We start from the raw sequence: 19,331 nt of genomic DNA, 5'->3' as shown, positions 1-19,331 counted from the left end.
GTCTTTTTTGGCAATACCAGCACGGCTGGGGGGCTGCAGGCTGCTGATTTAAGATGCAGAGTTTAGAACCAGCAAGGAAGAGAAAAGGAGAAAAGAAGAAAGGATGAAAGAGGAGAGAACAGGCAAGGGAGATAGAGGAAAGACTTGTTTGTAAATGGCAGCATGTAACAGGCTCAGCTATAAGAGCAAAGGAAAAATAGAGTCTAATACAGAACAGGGAAAATAACCTATGACCCACAAGTAGCTAAGGGAAATCTGTTATCAACCTAAGTAAATAATAAATGAGCTGTCAGATGAAATCCTTTGACTTTTTTGTTTTGTTCTTAAGTCTATTTCTAGTTTCATTAGCTTCCTTCATTATCAGAATGATTATCAGCTTTCAATAAAGTGAAAAAAAAAACACAAAACAAAATTTTGGTGTGGTTTTCATCCGACAGCAAAGGGAAAATCCCGTTAAAACAAGAGTAAGGGAATGACTTATGATCTATAGAGGCTCAGGGAAAACCATGTACCAACCAGAGTACCACAGTTATCAACATACAGTATCAGTAGTAGGATTTGAGGTCATTTAATAAATAGTCAGTCCAGAATTATGAGAGAACAGTTAACTGCATTTCTAGGATACATTTTAGAGATACCTGATTTTTCAATTTTAATCTCCTATTTTTCTTCACATGCTGTTGTTGTATTGTGGAATTAAATAACGCATTTTTTGTGTGTGCCAGCAACAGAAACTGTTCTTTATGATGAGATCTGGTGTCTGGTGAAGAAAAATAACAAGATTAAATTCTAAACATCAAGGCAATTCTCTCAGTGTGTGTAATCCATAAAATCCCAGGAAAAATAACTGTAGAGGGTTTAATACTTTCGAGCATGACAGAGCATGCAGGAACATTTTGTACCCAGAGCCATAGATGTGCATCAGTTAGGACAACATCACTACAGGTCAACAGGCATTTATCATGTGTTTACATGTTTATAAGCTTTAAATTAGTTAGTTCCTTGCTCGTATAGAACTCCAACATAAATATAAAAAAAAATCTCTCAGAGGTTTGATGAAGAAATTGATATTTGATTGTTGCATAACTGATACAACGTACGGCTCTGACTTCTTTCCAGTGTACAAACAGAAAGCATGCTGTGTTTTATTGAATATTTTACCTCTGGACCCCAAAATACACCAACTCCACCTCTAAGACCACACACACACACACATAATACACATACACTCACGCACTCAGTAGGAACATTGATTTAACTGCAGACCCGGTTTGTGTGAGTTTTTGTGAGTGTATTACTGGTTGTCAACAGAAAACACAAACATAGAAGAGAAGGCCATAAATATATATTATAAACCACCATATGCTGTGCACTTGTACTGTATATGTTTGTACATAATGGAGAGAGAAGGTAAAACAGAGAGAAAGAGAAGGGGGTAGCTGTGACCAGAACTAGAGTGGGTCTTTATTCATTTATTTTTAAGGTGAATTAAATAGATTTTTTCACACATGTTTTTGCACAGTATTTGTTCATAAATGTCCTGTAATATCTACTGAACATGGCTGATCTTGAAAATGGTAAACATCCTGCAAATCTCTTACTAATGAATAGCAAAACTAAAAACATTGCAATGTCCTCTCTTGTGAAAAAGGTAATCTTTGTTTGAGTGGTTTGGTAAAACAAAAAGCCTAGAGAAGAATTTATATAATGTGAAAAATTACTGAAATTTTTTTTTAATTATTTGACAGTAAACATTGCCTGATAAAAGTATTTGAAAATATGCTAATTTGTCTCGCAATGTCATTTGAACTTCTTGGAACACTGCTACTTCCTGGTAAACAGAGAATAGTCTGATAGAGTTAGAACAACATTTGTGAACAATCCCATCTTATCAAATCAGAATTACCTCTCTCCCCATAATCAATAACACATTGGTTTACACTCATTATTGATTCATAACTATCCTGTTCAAAGACACACGATCGGTGCTCACTGGTCATGCCTTAATGTTGGCTACATTTTGTTTATTTGTCTGGTGAATGCACACACAAACTGGTGATTAATAAATGTCCATATTTATTTATGAATCTGTGCTCTTGTTACTGCTAAATAGTCCCCACCTTTGTTTTTTTAAAGAAGTGATTAGGGATCCATTTTGGTCACAGCCAGTGGTAGAAAGACAGGAGTACCCACAACACGAGAAGAACCACCAAGAACTACCACAATCAGAGCCATGTGCTCTAAACAGGAAGCCGACTGTTTCAGGACGGGAACCAGGAAAGACACACTGAGCATGTGTAGCAGAGTTACCATGATACCTGTGACTTGATGGGCGGATGGATGATCACATGACTACATGCACACAAAGAGCTACAAGTCACAAGTGCAGCATTCTTTTTTCAAATAACACGCTTAGGCCTGTGTCGTCCCACTTTGGCCTGCTTTGTTGTGGTTCATGGCCAACTTTGGCCTTCATAAGCCTGCTTCAGAGCAACTTTGGAGCATGTAGAGGACACCAGGGCTGAGGTCAGTTCACTGTCAGTTCAGTCACTTTCATAGAAGCTGACACTAAATTTGCTAATGATTCGGCATTTATTTATTTATTTATTGTTATTTTTAGACATGAAATGATCAACATTCTCTCATTTTCAGTATCTAATATATCTTTTAATATGTTCATATAGATGGTTGAAAGTAAGAAATTCGCTGAAGTCCTGACCTGACTGACATGAAAGTGGATTGACCCCTACCCTGGCAAGGCGTCAATGAGGATGGCTTTGGCTGGTTGGTCAGAGCTGAAAATGTGTTTTGTCTTGAAAAAAGTATACTGCATCTTTAAAAATAACAACAACTAACCACTAATAATTCGCCCAATAAGATAACAGCAGCTGGGTGAGCTGATTGTTGATTGATTGTTTACTTACAGGTAATAAGAGTATGAATAGTAGGTCCTCCTGGGGTTGTGAGCCAATCAGAAAGCAAAGAATGAGACACAAGGGTCATGAATATGCAAATTAGGACAATACTGTCCTGTCCCAACCAGCAACAACAGAAACAGAAGAAAACACCTTTTGATTGCTACAACTTGAGGGTCATGCAAGGGGTTGTTATTATAACTATGGGCCCTATTTCTTTAAAAAAGTAAAAGTCTAAGTTTAATTACTAAATAAATACTAATAAACAAGCTAAGATACTAAGAGAAACTAGTACTCAAATACCAACGAATTATCAATTTTTAATTAACATGTAGTCTTTCTCTTCTTTACTTCTGGAGGTGTCATATTTAAAATATTCATGCAATATTTAAGCTGCATTTACTGTAACTGGACGGCCCTGATTAGACATTTTTAGCCCTACTCAGCCAATCACCTTTACTTACTCCTATGGATAGTAAACAATTTGTCAAAACTAATACTGAGCTATCCGATCTGTAACACTATCACTGCGATGTCATCATGTCCCACCATTTTAAAGATGCAGTATTGTTCAAAGTTGTAAAGGTTCAATGACAATGAAGATTGATCTCCCCAGAAACCTTTATGGAAAACTACTTAACGCTGTCAACATAACCTCACACTCATGAGGGTGACACAAGTCAGCTGTCACAGTTCAGTTACAAATAAATCTAAAAATGTCAGAATGAACATTCATTTTTATTGTTCAAAACAATTGATGTCATAGCTCAAAACAATCATATGTTATAACTGAAACCAAGTTTTTAGGACTCACTTTAGGTGGCTCAAAGGCAATTTTATATTCCATGGAAAGATATGCAAATATGTGCTCTCAACCAGAAACTGCTGTCATGAAATGATCAATGTTGGTTCCAACACAATCTCATAGTTTCTCATAAATAAGGCAAAACATTTAACTAAAGAAACAACAAAAACACCAAGTTTGTACCTAGAAACATCTTTAAACATAACACTTAAATAAATATTTCCTGTCTCCAAAAATAACATTCCTTTTTAGTTGTTCTCTCTGGGAATATATAGTTTATATAACCTAAATATAACATTTTAGCAACACTGTCATCCCGTGGCAGTCCCTTGAATGCTTAGTGATGAAGTGCTGATGGTTGTTTGATGTCTCTTCTAGCCCAGATGCATGAATGCAGCTTGAGTTGGTTACAGTTCAAAACAACCACATACACATAATTCAGGTCCTCCAGGCTGTGCGTACATTTACACAGTCGTAAACAACAGTGGTCTTCCAAAAATGCATCGTTCAATTTGGACCAATTTTCTATTATCAAAAGGCCTAAAATCCTCAAGGGACAGATGATGCTTGGTAAAACATGTTAGACTAATCATGCCACTCATTGCAAGCTATGGATCAAACACTGTCAAGTTTTTGGATGATAGTGAGTATATTTCAAACACTTTCGGGTATCACAAAATAGTCACAGCTTCTACTCTTTCGTCCTTTGATTATCATTTACAATTACACTTTGACACTAAAGCTACAGCAGCTCAAATGCTGGATCACTTGAGTTCATTCAGAGAATCAGTATAAAAATATAAAGGTTATGGGCTACAAAGTTATCTGATGGCAAGAGTTCATTACTGACTGTAATTTAATGTCTTTAATTGTTTTTGATTTGCTGCGTGAGATCCTGATTGGTTGTAATTGAGAGACTTATTTCCTGGTTGCTCGCGAAAGCCTCTGGCAAGATGCAATACCTCAGTGTTCAGAGGAGATCATGTACAGTATCTCCTGAAAGTAAGTTGATGATAATTAATACTACATTTCCTGTAATGTGCTCGAGATACATGATGGTCAATGAGAAAATTGAGCTATTTATGTTGCTACTTTTTAATATAATAATAATAGATGTGATATGACGCACTTGACATGAATGTATCTGACCTGAATATGCAAATGAAATTCCTAATTATTCTCTTTTTAATGAGGCACTCAGGTTCCCTGAACACCAAATTTTAATTGAAAGGTCACAGGAAGAACGACATGTTCAGTAATAGTTAATTATTACACACATGCACTCATTTTATGACTTCTAAATGTGTGCATACACATATGCACCCACACGCCCTGAGTACAAAGGCATAATACAACCTCATGTAACCTCACAGTTAGTTAGATAAAATCTGATGAATAGAGAGCAGGTTCTATGCAAAACGTCTAGACTTAAGGTGGGGGGTTCCGTTTAAAACATGAAGATGGCTCTCCTAATAGCTTCATAGACGTTTGATGTGATAATCCCTATTACACAATTCAATTAAGCCACTGTGAACTGCCTTGTGGTGTATAACTTTTCTATGTCAGTGTCTGATGATGTGCGACTACCACTAGATCAACTTGAAATGTGGTACTGTAATGCTACAGCAATGCTAATTACTGCAGAGGTCCACAAATAATGCTACTGTCATGTTAAAAAACGATATGTTTCATTGGAGGTGGATGTGAACCACTGGAAATTAAATGACTTTTAGTGCTTAATAAACATGCAGTAGTAACTACGGTCTAAAAACTGCAGCAGCGATCTCATGTTGTAATTGTGTATAGTCTCCACATGGTGGAGCCCTGCACCAAACTATAACATTACAGGCCAAAACGTTTCAGTCACACTGGGACTAACTGTGATACTTCTCAATGCTCTTCTTGGAGTAGAGATACAGAGACACACACAATGATTCTGAAATATCATTCTTTCAGTCTCCAGTCTTCATATTTTCTTTCTTTTCTTCTATCTAAAAAAGCCTTACTCATACCTGTACAGTCCCCTTTTTAAGTGTGTAATCTAGTACATTACATTACACTAAATGAAAGAATGAATTCTTTTAAGTGTGAACCTTAACAAACAAAGTGTATGGGGCAATGTGTGTGCTCCAGTGGCTTAAAAAAATCATTTCTTTCTGTTCCTTTAACCCAAAGTCCAACCAGCTACCCTTCGTTCTACATTCAATATTTTTGAATTTCCTCAGTCAACTTTGCCAAAATCTCCTTTTCTTTGCACAATTGATCCTCATCTTATCATGATCAAATTATATGGGTTTAGATATTATGTTATATATTATATGTATGTTATTACTGTCACTGTGTCTGTCTCTTTCTTACTTTCAGTTCAGTCACATGTTCTGAGTGGTTGTTTTGTCTAGTTTGATTCAACGGCTGTACTGTAGAAGAAAAGAAAAACCATGGCTTCAGATCTTTCTTGCACTAAATCAAACTCTGAGGCAGGAGTTTCTAATTTTAGAAATTCCATGTTTTCAAATAGATCTCAGGAACACAAGCCCTCAGATATTTATTGCCTTAAAAACAGAACGAAACGAAGCTGGTTCTGAAGGGAGATCAACGTTTATGGTGGATGGATGGAAGATGGTGTTACTACAGCAAATACTGGACCAACACACAACAAGAGAATGGATTCAAGTGCATATTTGTGTCTGTGTTCTTGCATCTGCACGTGTGTTGGTGTCGTACTGTTCATGTAGTATTTGCACTCTTCATCAAACTTTTCCATTAAAGCTGTTTTAGTGGGCGCGGTTAGGGGCTCTCACTCACCTCTTCTTGACCAGTAGGATGGCTACCAGCACCAGCAGTATAAAGACGAGAACGCCAGCACTGATCCCAGCGATCTTCACCACCCGATCCGTCTGTTTAGCGGGGTCAGGGATGACTTCTGGCTCCTCTGTAGCACCTATAACAGAATGAAAATGAAATACCATCAATCATCCTGACTACTACAGTAATTATTTATTCTTTCGTAGTATTAGGAGTGGAAAAAATAATCAAAATCTAAATAAAAGGTCATTTTACATCCCCATTTGCAAAAAAACAAACAAACAAAAAAACTGGTACACAAACACTAAAATACCATGCCAGTGGAGCTCATTATTAAAATGAAGAGCTTATTTAAGAATGTAGACTTCAGTGGAAAGCTGCTAAAAAAACATTAAAGGCACATCTCAGCAGGACTTTAACATTTTAGTAAAACAAGTGAAAAAATATCAACGTCTAGAAATGTTGCAGAAGTATAAAAATCCAAAATAAAGAATATGAAAAATAGATTTATTTATTTTTACATTTTGTAGTTCTAAAAGTTTTTCTTGCACACTGCAGCCTCTGACTAAAGTACTTAAAGCTTTGTGAGCTTGCGATTTATTCTTCTTCTAAAATACTGTGACCAGTTTTTAAAAACCTGCCAGCAATCTGGGAAATACAACATGTATAAAATGTCCAGTTTGCAAAAGATTTCTTCTAATTGACAAGCTAAGTTTGTCTAGCTTTCAGTACAGCTACTGTAAGACACAACATTTTTTCTGTGAAGTCAGAAAGTTCCAACAGTTTCTTCAGCAGTAGCATAAGCTGCTAAACAGAAAGACTGAAAATCAAACACCAACAGTTGGAGTTATCTTTAGAAGCTTTATCGTCTGGGTTTTCCCGCAGCAGAGTAACAGCTGCATGATATTGAACGAAGAAAAAGTTAACCAGTGATAATGATTCTAACCACCCAAAGCCTCTATTTTTGAAACGATCTTTTGAGGGAGCAAACTAGTCAAATAAAAACAAACCCACCAGTCAACTAAGCTTTCCAGGAACCCTGCATCTTTAGCAGGTGTAGACCTTCTACACACTTCTGAAATGTTGCTCCCTTGCACTGACTGTAAGCCTGTTACGGAGATAATAGAATCTTGGCACTATTTTAAAGTATTTACACAACCCTGTGTCACCTAAGGCTGGCGAAGTATGCCACCCAACAGCATCAGGAATTATGTTTGTTTTCTCTCAAGAACAAAATGCCCCCACATCAGGAAAGTGGAGAGTGTGATAAGGAAACAAATCCTGATGAGCCACTTAAATAGGGAGGTTTAATCAGCCCCTTGCTAAAGATCAGGTAAATATCAAGACTCTAAATAATTCTTGTGAAGCAAAGTCAGACGTCTGAGAACACAAATCCCATGGTAACCCATCATTTATGATGCAAATAAAGCCATAAGTTTTGTTTAAGAGGCTTATTTGGATCACAGATTGATTAACAGAAAATTCTTCATTAATGTGATCGTGATCATGATGCTGAACAAACAGTCACTTGTACTGAGAACAGTTTAGAGTGTGTTTAATAGTAGACATCTGGGTATAAAGCAGGTATAGCTTTAGCAACAAAACAAAAAACTCTCTTTTTCTGAACTATACAGACCCCAAGAGGCTACAGAGATGCTAGCGGCTCTGTGAGGCGAAATTTAATGCTAAAAGCAACAGCCTCTTAATGACAAGTGACTAACACACTGCATGTTAAGCAGGTATAACGTTTACCCTGTACACCTTAGTTTGGCATATTAGCATGATAACATTTGCTAATTATCACAAAACATGTAGTAAAAATATAGCGGTTTTGCAGGTGTTTGAACATAAACCAAAGGATTAGACTTTGGTTTAGAATTGTTGATCTGATGGTGGCGCTACATGAAAAGGCAGGGGGTCACTGAAATGATTACAATTCATCCTGTGAGAGGGTCTTGAATGTCTCTTCCAAATTCTTAGCCAATCCAGTAGATGTTAAGATATGTCACAGGATAAAAGTTAAAACTTTGACCAGCTGGTGGCGCTAGATGAAAAGTCCCTGAATCACCAAAGTCTTTAGGACTCGAGGAAAAAACTGTAAAAAACCTTCATGGTAATCCATCAAGTAGTTGAGATAATTGGACCAAACTGCCACAATGCTGGCATGGCTAGAAACTACCCACGAGAAATTAGTTAATTTAACAATTTAACTTGCATTTACTTATTAAACTGTAAAGATAAAAACATGTAAAAGTAGACTAACAGAGCATCAGAGGAAACTGACAGTGTTTACCCCTGCACTGCATCTTGTGGAGCTGGGTCAATTGAACTAAAAACACTCATCTTACACAGATTCCAGCTTCTGATTCATTTTATTGAATCACCTGATGGTAAATGTACTGAATCAGTGAACTCTCTACATGCTCACTACTCCTACTCCCTAGTCCCAGCGGCAACCACGCTAAATAAAACATAAAAAAAATAACCCGACATTGACAACGCACACACAAATGCTCAATTGACTGTGTCTCGCACTGTGTCTTTTCAGTGTATTTCAGGTTATCCTTGGCGTCATGCTCTCATTGGGAAATGCTTTTGAAATGCAATTTGAGTGTAGCTGTCCAATGTTTCTGCACCAATGTCACATGTATTACTTGTACTCAAACTCATTTCTGTTCCTGATGACTTCAGAGAATTGACTGAACTCCCTGATTTCGTCTGTTTGGAATATAATTCACAAATGTTTGAGGCAGAGTGCACGCTGTAGTGGAGCTGCATCCCCGTTTGATCACGGACAGAGAGTCAACAGAAAGAGAGTGAGCATCTGTTTTCATGCTCCTAAGCTTAGTGATCTGATCCCATAACGGCAGAATAGTTGGTACTGCAACGTAAGAACATTATCATGCATTATGATAATCCAAATAATCCAACACAAAAGAAATATGTACAAAACTCACTATAATGCTATCAAACAATAATCCACTTCTAATGCTAAATATCAACAAGATAAGCATAATCTCCCTCCTCTCTCTCTTTATCTCCTTCAATATTTGTGACCTTAACATATTATTTTGTTATAAAATGTTTCTGCTGCTGAAATCTTTTGAAAATCCAGCCTCATGTCATTATATAACAATATTACACTAAAACACAGGACTCAGACTGATAGATGGCGAATGAGTAAGGACGTGTCAGCCAAAATGTTGCTTTGAAAGAATAAGGTTGGCATTATTCTGTATTTGTCTTCTTCTCAGCAAATTCCACAAGAAGACTAAACCCAGCAATGTTTTTCTCAATTCTGTCTGACTTCCTTCTCCGTCTGTGTCACTCAGCCCTAAGCCTTTAAAAACACAAATCACAAATATATAGTTTCATTTTTATAAAAGGAAATCATTTTCTAAAATGGCAGGGCACTGTAGTTTTCAGCAAACGTCACTCAAACAGGACTAAACATAGGATTAATACACATTTATATCATTTACAGCAAAAAACAGTAAAAGTAGGATTGACTTAAAATAAACTACAATGCCCATGTTCATGGTAATTAAGCAACATGTTACCCAGTGCATAACAGTTTTTGTTCAACCATTGAGGTCTACGGCACAGAGGAATTAGAAATATCAGATTACATAGTCTGTGGGTTAAATTCATTGCTGGTTTTGGTCTTTGGGATTTGTTGCCAATAATAAAAATATAGAGTATTACTATCTTATTATTTAAGGATTCCTTTTACCACAAGTTCACGAAATCGTGGAAATTCTTAATTTAATCAAAGACTATTAGTAAAACGTGAGACCATGAAATACAATTAATATGATTTTTCATTAAGAATAAACCTAATCATTTTTAAACTGTTAAGAGAGTATATAACAGTAACATGTGATATACTTTGAATACAAGCAACAGCAGAACCTACCGATAAATATCATTGAGTTTAGAGCTTATAGAGTTAGACCGATATATCGTCCAATATTAGCTTATTATGATTTTATGAAAAAAAGCTATGTATGTTACTTACGCAGTTAAAAAAAAACGGTCATAGGTCAAATCGGTCTTAAATATTACGCAACCGCCAATGTATTGTTTTATGTTAAACTAGGGTGACTCTATGACTAAAAATCATTTTGCATTTGTGACTGTATGAAATTTCCCTCACACTTTTTTAAGGCTAATGGCACAAATCTAAACCACATTTACTGGTTTCACCTACTTTTCTTCAATGACTGTCAGACCAAGAATCAATGAGCAAAGGGTATCAAAACAAGACGTAACAAAAAAGAAAAACAATCTTTAAAAGGTTCTGAGTCTGACCTCATAATGTCGGCGGTAGCTCTTAATGTCTGTAAAAATTATCCAGGTCAGTACACAAGTACTCACACACACACTCACACACACACACACACACACAAAACACCCTGAGGCAGCAATGACAATACACAATACCCCAGATGACCTAATAGGACCACCATCACTTAATCCTCCCTCCCGGATGCACGATTGAGTGCACACACACACACACACACACACACACACACACACACACACACACACACACACAATGAGGGATGGAAAGAGAGAGGAGGGGACGGCCATCTGACCTCTCTGTCCATTAGTGTGTCTTTCAGACTTATTAAAAAAACAAACTCAAATAAGTCTTTTAGCTTCACTGAGACGTCCTTGGGCTAGAAATGACAGAGAATGATCTCCTCCTAGCAGCCCTTGGCAAAGTAACCACCTGTTCTAGTGACTACAAGCACCAGTAGTTCTTGAAATATGATGACGCTGGAAAAACAGCAACTTCCCCCCACTTTCTCTTATTTTAGAAACATGACACCTTACAGGCACTGGAGGCACTGAACCACACCTTTGATCTATCCCATGGGATCGATTTCCTATGAGGCTTACATGTCTTGGTGGCATTGAACTCTGTGACCTACAAAGAAAAATAGGTGAACTCCTATCAACAGGAGGGATTTTATTTTATGTGGATGCAGAATTTTATATTTATACAGGATATTTCTCTTCCTGTTGTCTCTTTTCAACTTATTTTATTTAAATGTATTTATTGTTAGATTTTATAGGGAGAAGTTCATAGCGTGGAACAATGCCACATGCCACAGAATTTATCACCTACGCTATTTTTTTTTGCAGTGTCCGTCCCTACGTAGGTCGTTATAAAAATACACAACTCAATCGGCCATAGTGATTAATTATACAATCATTGTGGCTGATTGTGCTGAAAATTATGTCACTTTTACTGTCTAGTTTTATGATCCTTCAACACTAGAAGGTCAAAGCAAGGACCCACAGTTAGCTGCAGAAAGTGATTTTTTTTTACCACCCATACTGCGGTAGGAATAAGATGGCTTACAAGTACAATATTCAAGTACTTTGATGCTGTGCTCACCACACCTGGTTGGATGTTTTGTATGACTCCAACCTTCTATATTAGTCCTTTCATAGGTTTTTATCTCACACCTATTGTCTCAAATTGTGGATATGTGTCAACTACACAGTACATTGAGCATGTCATAAGTATTTATATTGAAATTAAATCCTTACATTAAGATGAATACAACTGATGAAACTAGTTGCAGCTCCTCAAATGTGATTATTTGCTATGTTTCTAGGCTTCATATTTTTATAGATTGAACATGTTTGGGTTTTGGACTGTTGGTTGGAGCAAATTAGCAATTTCAATGTCACCTCAAGCTGTGAGAAATTGTACTGCGCATTTATCACTATTTTCTCACGTTTAACAGAGAAAATGATCCATTGATTAATTGACTCTTGTTTGTCAGATGAACATTACCATTGCTTACATTATTAGAACAATACAAATATGGCGCCGGCTGAAAATATCAGTCACAAAAATGGGAATATTCTATTTTCATTCATCATTTCACCTCTGTTTGCCTTCTAGTTTTGCGTTACTAGGCAAATAAACACTTAACTGTTCTTTGAACGCTACCAGCCACCAGGATTGTCAATTTCATTGAAAACATGGTAATGTATTTTTCTGTTTATCCTTCTTCTTACTCCATGCAGCTAAACTCTGATCCATCAGCGTCTGAAAATCTTTCCTCAAAACACTATGTGTGCACTTGTGTGTGTGGTTGCCCGGGGATTAACTCCACACCATTTAAAACCAGTCTGATAATCTATCAACATATGGCCGCTAGTAAAAACATGACATTTAGACTGTGTGCGCATACTGCGGCTGAATATGCACACAAACACATGAATATGTTTTCTCTCTCTACAATGCAAAACAGTTTATTGTCCCCACTAATACTCATAATACAGAAACATACCCTTCTCTATTGAACTCTTGGGATAAGGGACTGATCCGATTATTAATACAGTGTTATTGTATCAAAACAATCTGTAATATCATCAACACATAATAACATCAGATTAACATCAATCTTTAAGGGACAGTAAGTAACTTAATAACTGAAATCGACACAAAATACATAAAATATAGTTAATGAGCTATCATTAGTCCAAACATTTATTCTGTTTTTAGTTTTTTACCACTTGAGTTGCATCTGGTTGTCAAGTTAACACTAATCAAGGGTCTTTTTGTATTTTTTGACAGAGAGTGGTATCAACGGAGACTGTTTTCTTACCTTTAGTAGCCAGCCTCAGACACTGTGTCTTAGTTTCCTGAAGAAAAAAAGACACAATAAGAGCGACTGTGAATTTTAGGTCCTGAACGCCACAGAAGTAGCCAAAAGAATGTGACTTTGTATATTAAATATTGTACACATGTATTTACACTATAAGGAAAAACAAGTGCTGCATATTCAGTTGCTTTTACTGTGTAATATGTGTGCTTTAAGTTCTGTTTAGACTCCCATACTCTCAGAAGTCATAACTGCTTGCAGGTAGGAGCTGTAATGTAGTTCAAACGTCATTAGTGCCTCTCTCTGAATGTGTACATATTTACCCGTTGCAGCTAGCAGGTGCGAGCTGTAAGTTCGCTGTGTGTTTAGTGTGTCTTCATATGAATAAATATTTATTTACCCTCTCTGTGCTGCTAACAGCTTGAAGGTAGATGTTGTAGTTCTTTCTTGGAGCCAGTGGAGGATTCCAGAAACCCTGTGGATTAAAAGGAAGAGATCATCAACTTTATGTGAAGCTAAATATACGCAGATTGTCAGCTTGTGATTTTACTTATGCTAAAGAAGATGTGTTTTCTGTCCTATCTCTTTGCTTGTTAGTTAGCAGGATCTTAAATCTTTTTAAAAGAGAAGCTCAGTTCAAACACTTATTTGCTTTCTTGCAGAACTTACAAAACAGACTATAAGCAGAACCAAAGGTAACAAAATATGCTTACCAGCACTTCTAAAGCCTCTCACAAAGTAACACAATATATATTGCTTGTTTAATATGTACAACCATTCAATCTGATGGAAAGATGGGACCATAACAGAGGCATTTATGTACATTTTCACCACTACTGCAAATGAAGGAATTGGCACATGCATATAGCTCATGATAAATGTGCCAGATTTTAATGTAAACCAGTATCCTGAGTCAAAATGAACATTTCTCAATGTTTGGATTCTGCAGCCTTGGTCGACATACTGCATGTGTTCTACAGTATATTTGATTTTTTTAAGTTTAAATACGGTAAACATAATATAAATAAAAGGATATTATAACAACCCAAGTCAACTTAAACTTTATTTCCCATTTGTTACCTTGATCCCTAAACTTCTATAGGCTAAAAGTTTATTATGAACTGTATTTGATTTATCTTTTCACTTGACATTTTTGCTGCACTACGTACAGAATACGTTGTTTAGATAAAAAGGGCTTGCCTGATATGTCTTGTTGTCTCCCACAGTGAAGGGGAGCGGCTCAGGCAGGTTGCTGGGGGACAGTTGGGCGGCATAATAATATGGAGATCCACCGCTAGACGCACTGTGGAAGGAAACTGGGACCTGGGAAAGACGATATATTTACATTTAAAAAAATATGCCTATAAATCTGACTCACAAATACAATGTAAATAAAACATCTGCTTTATAAAAGCTGAAATTCAACAGTCCATTGGTCTATAGAGACAAATGGTGGATATCTACTGTAAAATTGATCTTTTTTAGGATTAAATTATTCATAATTTATGTTAGCAAAAAAATAAGTGTATATTTTATAAGTTGTAAAGGCTTGGCTCTGTTAAATATTCCTAGAACAGTTTAATAAATACCTCGTAACAGTCAGAGGAAGCCTGACGACGTGTCCGCTGAGGATTCACTTCCTCAACTACGATCTGGTACGCGCTGTGGACAAGAAGACAATTCAAATACGCTTTTAATTGAGTTTTATATTTTTTTATTAATAAACTCATGATGAAAAATATTTCTAAGGTGTGATTTCAAAAGTAGGTTGTGTAGTTATGTGTCATGTTTATTTGGCCTTGCTGATTTAATTACTGTTTATCAAACTGCTTTTGACATGTGTCAAGGAGTACCTATGATTCATGGTACTCCTTGAGAAAATAACATGGTTGGCATAATTATAATAATAACTGATTGTACTGCAAAGCACATGTTCAAGCTTGGCACTGTTCACAAATATACATGCAAGAAGAACTACTTGATGTTTATTTCTAGGGGCTCACTGGCTGCTTTACATTAAGTAGAGAACTAACTGTAAAATATAAACATACTACATACTAAAAGTAAGAAATATGGACTCTAACCAAATACAGGACGGTGTGATAAAAGCCTGGGTTTGGGGTATGTTATGTATGCTGTATACCTTATAGGTGCTCCCTTGGCCTGGGCAGGTTTGAGCAGGACAGTGATGGTTGTTGCAGTTTCATTCAGAAAGGCTTCTGACCCATCGTACTCATCTATTGTCGGGGCTGAAGAAAGAGCACATGTGTCTATTAGTGTCCATGCATCATCTTACTAACTAATATAAATGTGATACAGAAAAACTGTGTGACAATAAAACATAAATCTTATTTTCTACCTGAAATATTAGTGGTCACGTTGAGCGTGGTTGCAGGACCAAACCCTTTGGAGGTGGATGCGCGTATAGAGAGCTGGTACGTGACACCTGGGTGGAGCTGGGAAAACAGGTGATGGGTGGCATTCGAGGGCAGAGACACTGTGAGCCCCGGCCGCTGGAGAGGCACTGAAGGGTCAAATGAACGCACACCGCTGTAGCTAATCTGAGGTGAGACAAAGAGACAGAACTTTTGTTTATACACTGAACATAGTGATAGCTTGCCTCCTACGATTACTTTCCCGACTGCTTCTTCTAATAGTACCTCATATTGTATGATGACTCCGTTGGGTTCAGCCGGTTCCTTCCAGTAAAGAAGGATTCTGTCTTCAAATGGAGTGGCTCTTAGTGACTGACTGGGAACTGCGCCTGGAACTGTTAACACAGGCACAGACACAATTATACAATGCTAATAAAACTAACAGTAAAATTCTTCGCTCCGGATGAAGTTCCTAGTAAATACACACAACAGTGACATGTTGAAGTGATCCGTGTACCCCACTGTGATAGTTTCTCAATTTAATGCAGCTTTACCAAAAATGTATCATACTGTAGTGCTAGTCAAGATTCTTCATTTGTACTTTGTTCCACTTCTCAACAGGCTGTTTGTCAGTTTAACTGTCTAAGTACATGTGAAGAAAAAAAACCCTCTGTACATAAGTATTACAGCATTAGAAGCATTTACTTTTTACTTTAACCTTTTTTTTGAAAGCTAACATTCAAACAATAAATATATGACTACATATTTTTTTAAATGAGAAAACAAATAAATAGGTTACAAAAATAATTTTAAAAAGTGTGTTTTGTGTATCATACCATCTTCATCAGTTTGTATGATGGTCTCGTCACTCTCTTTCCGTCCTTCTGGATTGGTCAAAATCATCTTCAGACTGACGTTGGTGTACGGTGGCAGGTTTCCCACCAGGTGGCGTGGTGCTGAGAAGAAAAAAAACAATAACAATAATTTTTAACATTTTCAATGCATTTTATTATTTAATGAATTGTTCTTATTGGTAATCAATTTTCTCGTATTATTTTTATTTGTTGTTTAGCCAATAAAAAGTCAAAAATAGCAAAGAAAAAAAAGTAAAAGAAAAAAAGCATTAAATCCTCACATTGGTTGAAGTTTGTGCTTGAATACAAACTTAAACATGTAATCAATTATCAAAATAGCTTCTTTTTCTATCAATCAACGAACCATTTAATCAACCTATAGCTCTGTCTCTGAAAACATACAGTACATGTCATTCAACAGTAGTGCGGGTCATTCCGAGTTTAGGTACACAAAATTTCCACCAATATCTGGTTACACGTTTTCAAGGACTGCTTGAATGTTGCATGCACTTTCAAATGTAATGTGATGTATTTTCAATTTTCTGATATTAATATTAATTCAAATGTTAAATGAAACAATTGCTGGTACAACTGCTAATCCCACTGAGAACCAACACCCCAGAAAAATGTGTTCACATGCTAACACTGCAGATATTAGGTAGTCTCCCACTGGAATACTCAATAATGACAAGTATCCTCTGTACTGACAGTTTTTCAGCACTTACACGAGGTGACAGTTCTCAGTCTGCTTCATTTGTATTAGTATTTTATTAAAAATCATACTCATAATGCAGTTACAAATTAAATCTTGTATTTTTTATAGTGTGAATGTGTAACAGTAAAATAGCAGAATAAGTAATGGTAACAAAGTCTATATTAATGGTTAAACCGAGTATTACCTTTAGGATCCATGTCCAAGCAATCAGCTTTGCTGCGGTTGCTGGCAGTCATATAATGGTAGCAGATGGTGACGTTAAAGGTGTGACAGCGTGTGATGTTGTAACCCAACGATTCCCAGTCCACCGCTATCAGACGAGACCTGGTCTCAGCAATCTTTAGCCTCTTAGGAGTCCGCATAGGTTCTGGAGAAAAGGAGGAGCACACATGGAAAGAAGGTAAAGCACAATGGTGAGGAGTAGATTTCTGTCCCCTCCATCACACCAATATCAACAGTCATCAAAGACTGGTGTGGAAATGAATGAATTGTAATTAAGTGAACTTAAGTGAAAGAGGTTTCTGGTGCACTGTGTGAACAAGAGGCAAATGTTCTTTGTGTTGCCAAGAATGCTGAGTCAACATTTTCCCCCGAAGATACAACAAGAGCGTTTTTATGAACTTCTATTTCGGCTGCTCACTGCCATTCAACCATTACTCAAATGCAATAACTTCTACAAGGCACGTCTTTGGTTTCTATCTTTTATGTGTATTCAGAACTGTTATTGTCAATATAATCTACCTCCTCTCCTGCTGGCCCAGGGCTTTAATTACCTTAACTGGCTCATTTAACTGGATCAATAACCCCCAAGACCCCACCTACCTCCACAGACGTGCACACACACACACACACACACACACACACACACACACACACACACACACACACACACACACACACACACACACACACAGACACACACACACGTTCACAGGCAAATGCAAAACCAAATCTTTCCTTATCTGCTCTCTCTGCCTGCATATCAATCCACTATATTTGAAGCACTACATTCTCATTACTGTTTACCTACTTGTGTTTCCCAAGTCATTCAACACTAAGGGTGTACCACAACCCTTCAGACAGAAGAGGCACTCCTCAAGCTGCTGTGGCTACCCATCTACCAGAAGGAGCTGCTGTTTTCTGTCGGAAAGCTATAATCTTTAGCAGCTACAAATTGTTGTAGAAGAGTTATTCCTCTACACAAGAAAACTCCCTCTCTAACTAGAATAGATAACACTCAATCAAGAAGGCTGTTATTACTCCAGAAGATATATCACTCTATCACTCACAAAGTAGTTACCACACGGTCTATAAGGGTTAAAGCAGAATGTATACATCTGCGTCAGGGTGTCCAACAACTATGTAAATGTGCATCTTTCATTCAAAAATGGGACTACATTCTGGGGCTACATAAGTGTAATTTATTTAATTTAGATACTGAATGAAGACCGAATGAAGGTGAGGTGAGCTGATTGTGTTTTCTCTTACATGTGTCTGATACCGGAAGATATTATTGCTTTTATACTCCATCACATTCGATACCTACATTAAAATACCATAGCATTATCAATAAAATGTACTTAAAGTGTAAAAAGTAAAAGTAAAATGGCCCCTGGAAGTGTTATTATATTAAATGTCACATTACCAGAGTATTGATTAGTGTTCAAGTAACATTCCAGTGATGGTGTAGTTGCTGGAGATGGAGCTCATTTGATCTATTTAATATACTTTTAGGTAGTCTGATCTGTACCATTACATTATATGTTATAAGTTTTTAGTGTAAAATCTTGAACTGCACTTGAGTGAATGTAATTAGTTACATCCCACCACAGTAGTGACAACATAAGCATACGTTGGAAAAAAAGGTCATATACAGAGCTATTTTGAAGTTTAAGAAGGAATGGAAATTGTAAAGATTTTATTTATAGCAATACCACAATCAATTCTGCTTATTACTAATTGATTCCCGATCCATTTTTTGAATGGACAAGTGTTTTAGCAGTCCAGCGATGTAGTTTGATGTCATTGTTTTGCTTGTTAATTGCCTGAAAAACATTCTGGCTTTGATAAAAGGAATTGATAAGCTCGGTGGCACACGGTTTTGGTGGAACCAGTTCTCTAATGAAACTGGTTCTTGATTCCCATCAATAATAGAAGATGATTAGATATTTTTGACAGCTGAGAGCACATTTAAGGTACAAAAAAATCTGATCAAGCTCAATACAGCCAATAC

At 36.7% G+C, this 19,331-nt stretch overlaps 1 protein-coding gene across 20 annotated transcripts in view; it reads right to left on the bottom strand.

Moving 5' to 3' along the window:
- ptprk (protein tyrosine phosphatase receptor type K) overlaps window positions 1-19,331 on the bottom strand; it is a 111,385-nt gene that overhangs the window by 17,306 nt on the left and 74,748 nt on the right. For 14 of the 20 annotated variants that reach the window (XM_051408321.1, XM_051408307.1, XM_051408302.1 and 11 more), the window contains 11 exons: window positions 17,283-17,465; window positions 16,366-16,485; window positions 15,815-15,924; window positions 15,514-15,715; window positions 15,298-15,403; window positions 14,744-14,816; window positions 14,355-14,477; window positions 13,555-13,629; window positions 13,158-13,194; window positions 6,526-6,661; window positions 2,925-2,954 (listed from right to left, as the gene is read on the bottom strand). In XM_051408321.1, coding sequence (XP_051264281.1) covers window positions 2,925-2,954; window positions 6,526-6,661; window positions 13,158-13,194; window positions 13,555-13,629; window positions 14,355-14,477; window positions 14,744-14,816; window positions 15,298-15,403; window positions 15,514-15,715; window positions 15,815-15,924; window positions 16,366-16,485; window positions 17,283-17,465 — 1,195 coding nt within the window. The remainder of the gene's footprint in view (window positions 1-2,924; window positions 2,955-6,525; window positions 6,662-13,157; window positions 13,195-13,554; window positions 13,630-14,354; window positions 14,478-14,743; window positions 14,817-15,297; window positions 15,404-15,513; window positions 15,716-15,814; window positions 15,925-16,365; window positions 16,486-17,282; window positions 17,466-19,331) is intronic. The other 6 variants (XM_051408310.1, XM_051408316.1, XM_051408322.1 and 3 more) reach the window with 1 other exon arrangement.

This window comes from Dicentrarchus labrax, unplaced genomic scaffold, assembly GCF_905237075.1.
Source record: "Dicentrarchus labrax unplaced genomic scaffold, dlabrax2021, whole genome shotgun sequence".
NCBI lineage: Eukaryota > Metazoa > Chordata > Actinopteri > Moronidae > Dicentrarchus > Dicentrarchus labrax.
The sequence above is the reverse complement of the archived record's forward strand: the minus strand, read 5'-3'. Positions and strand labels throughout refer to the sequence as shown.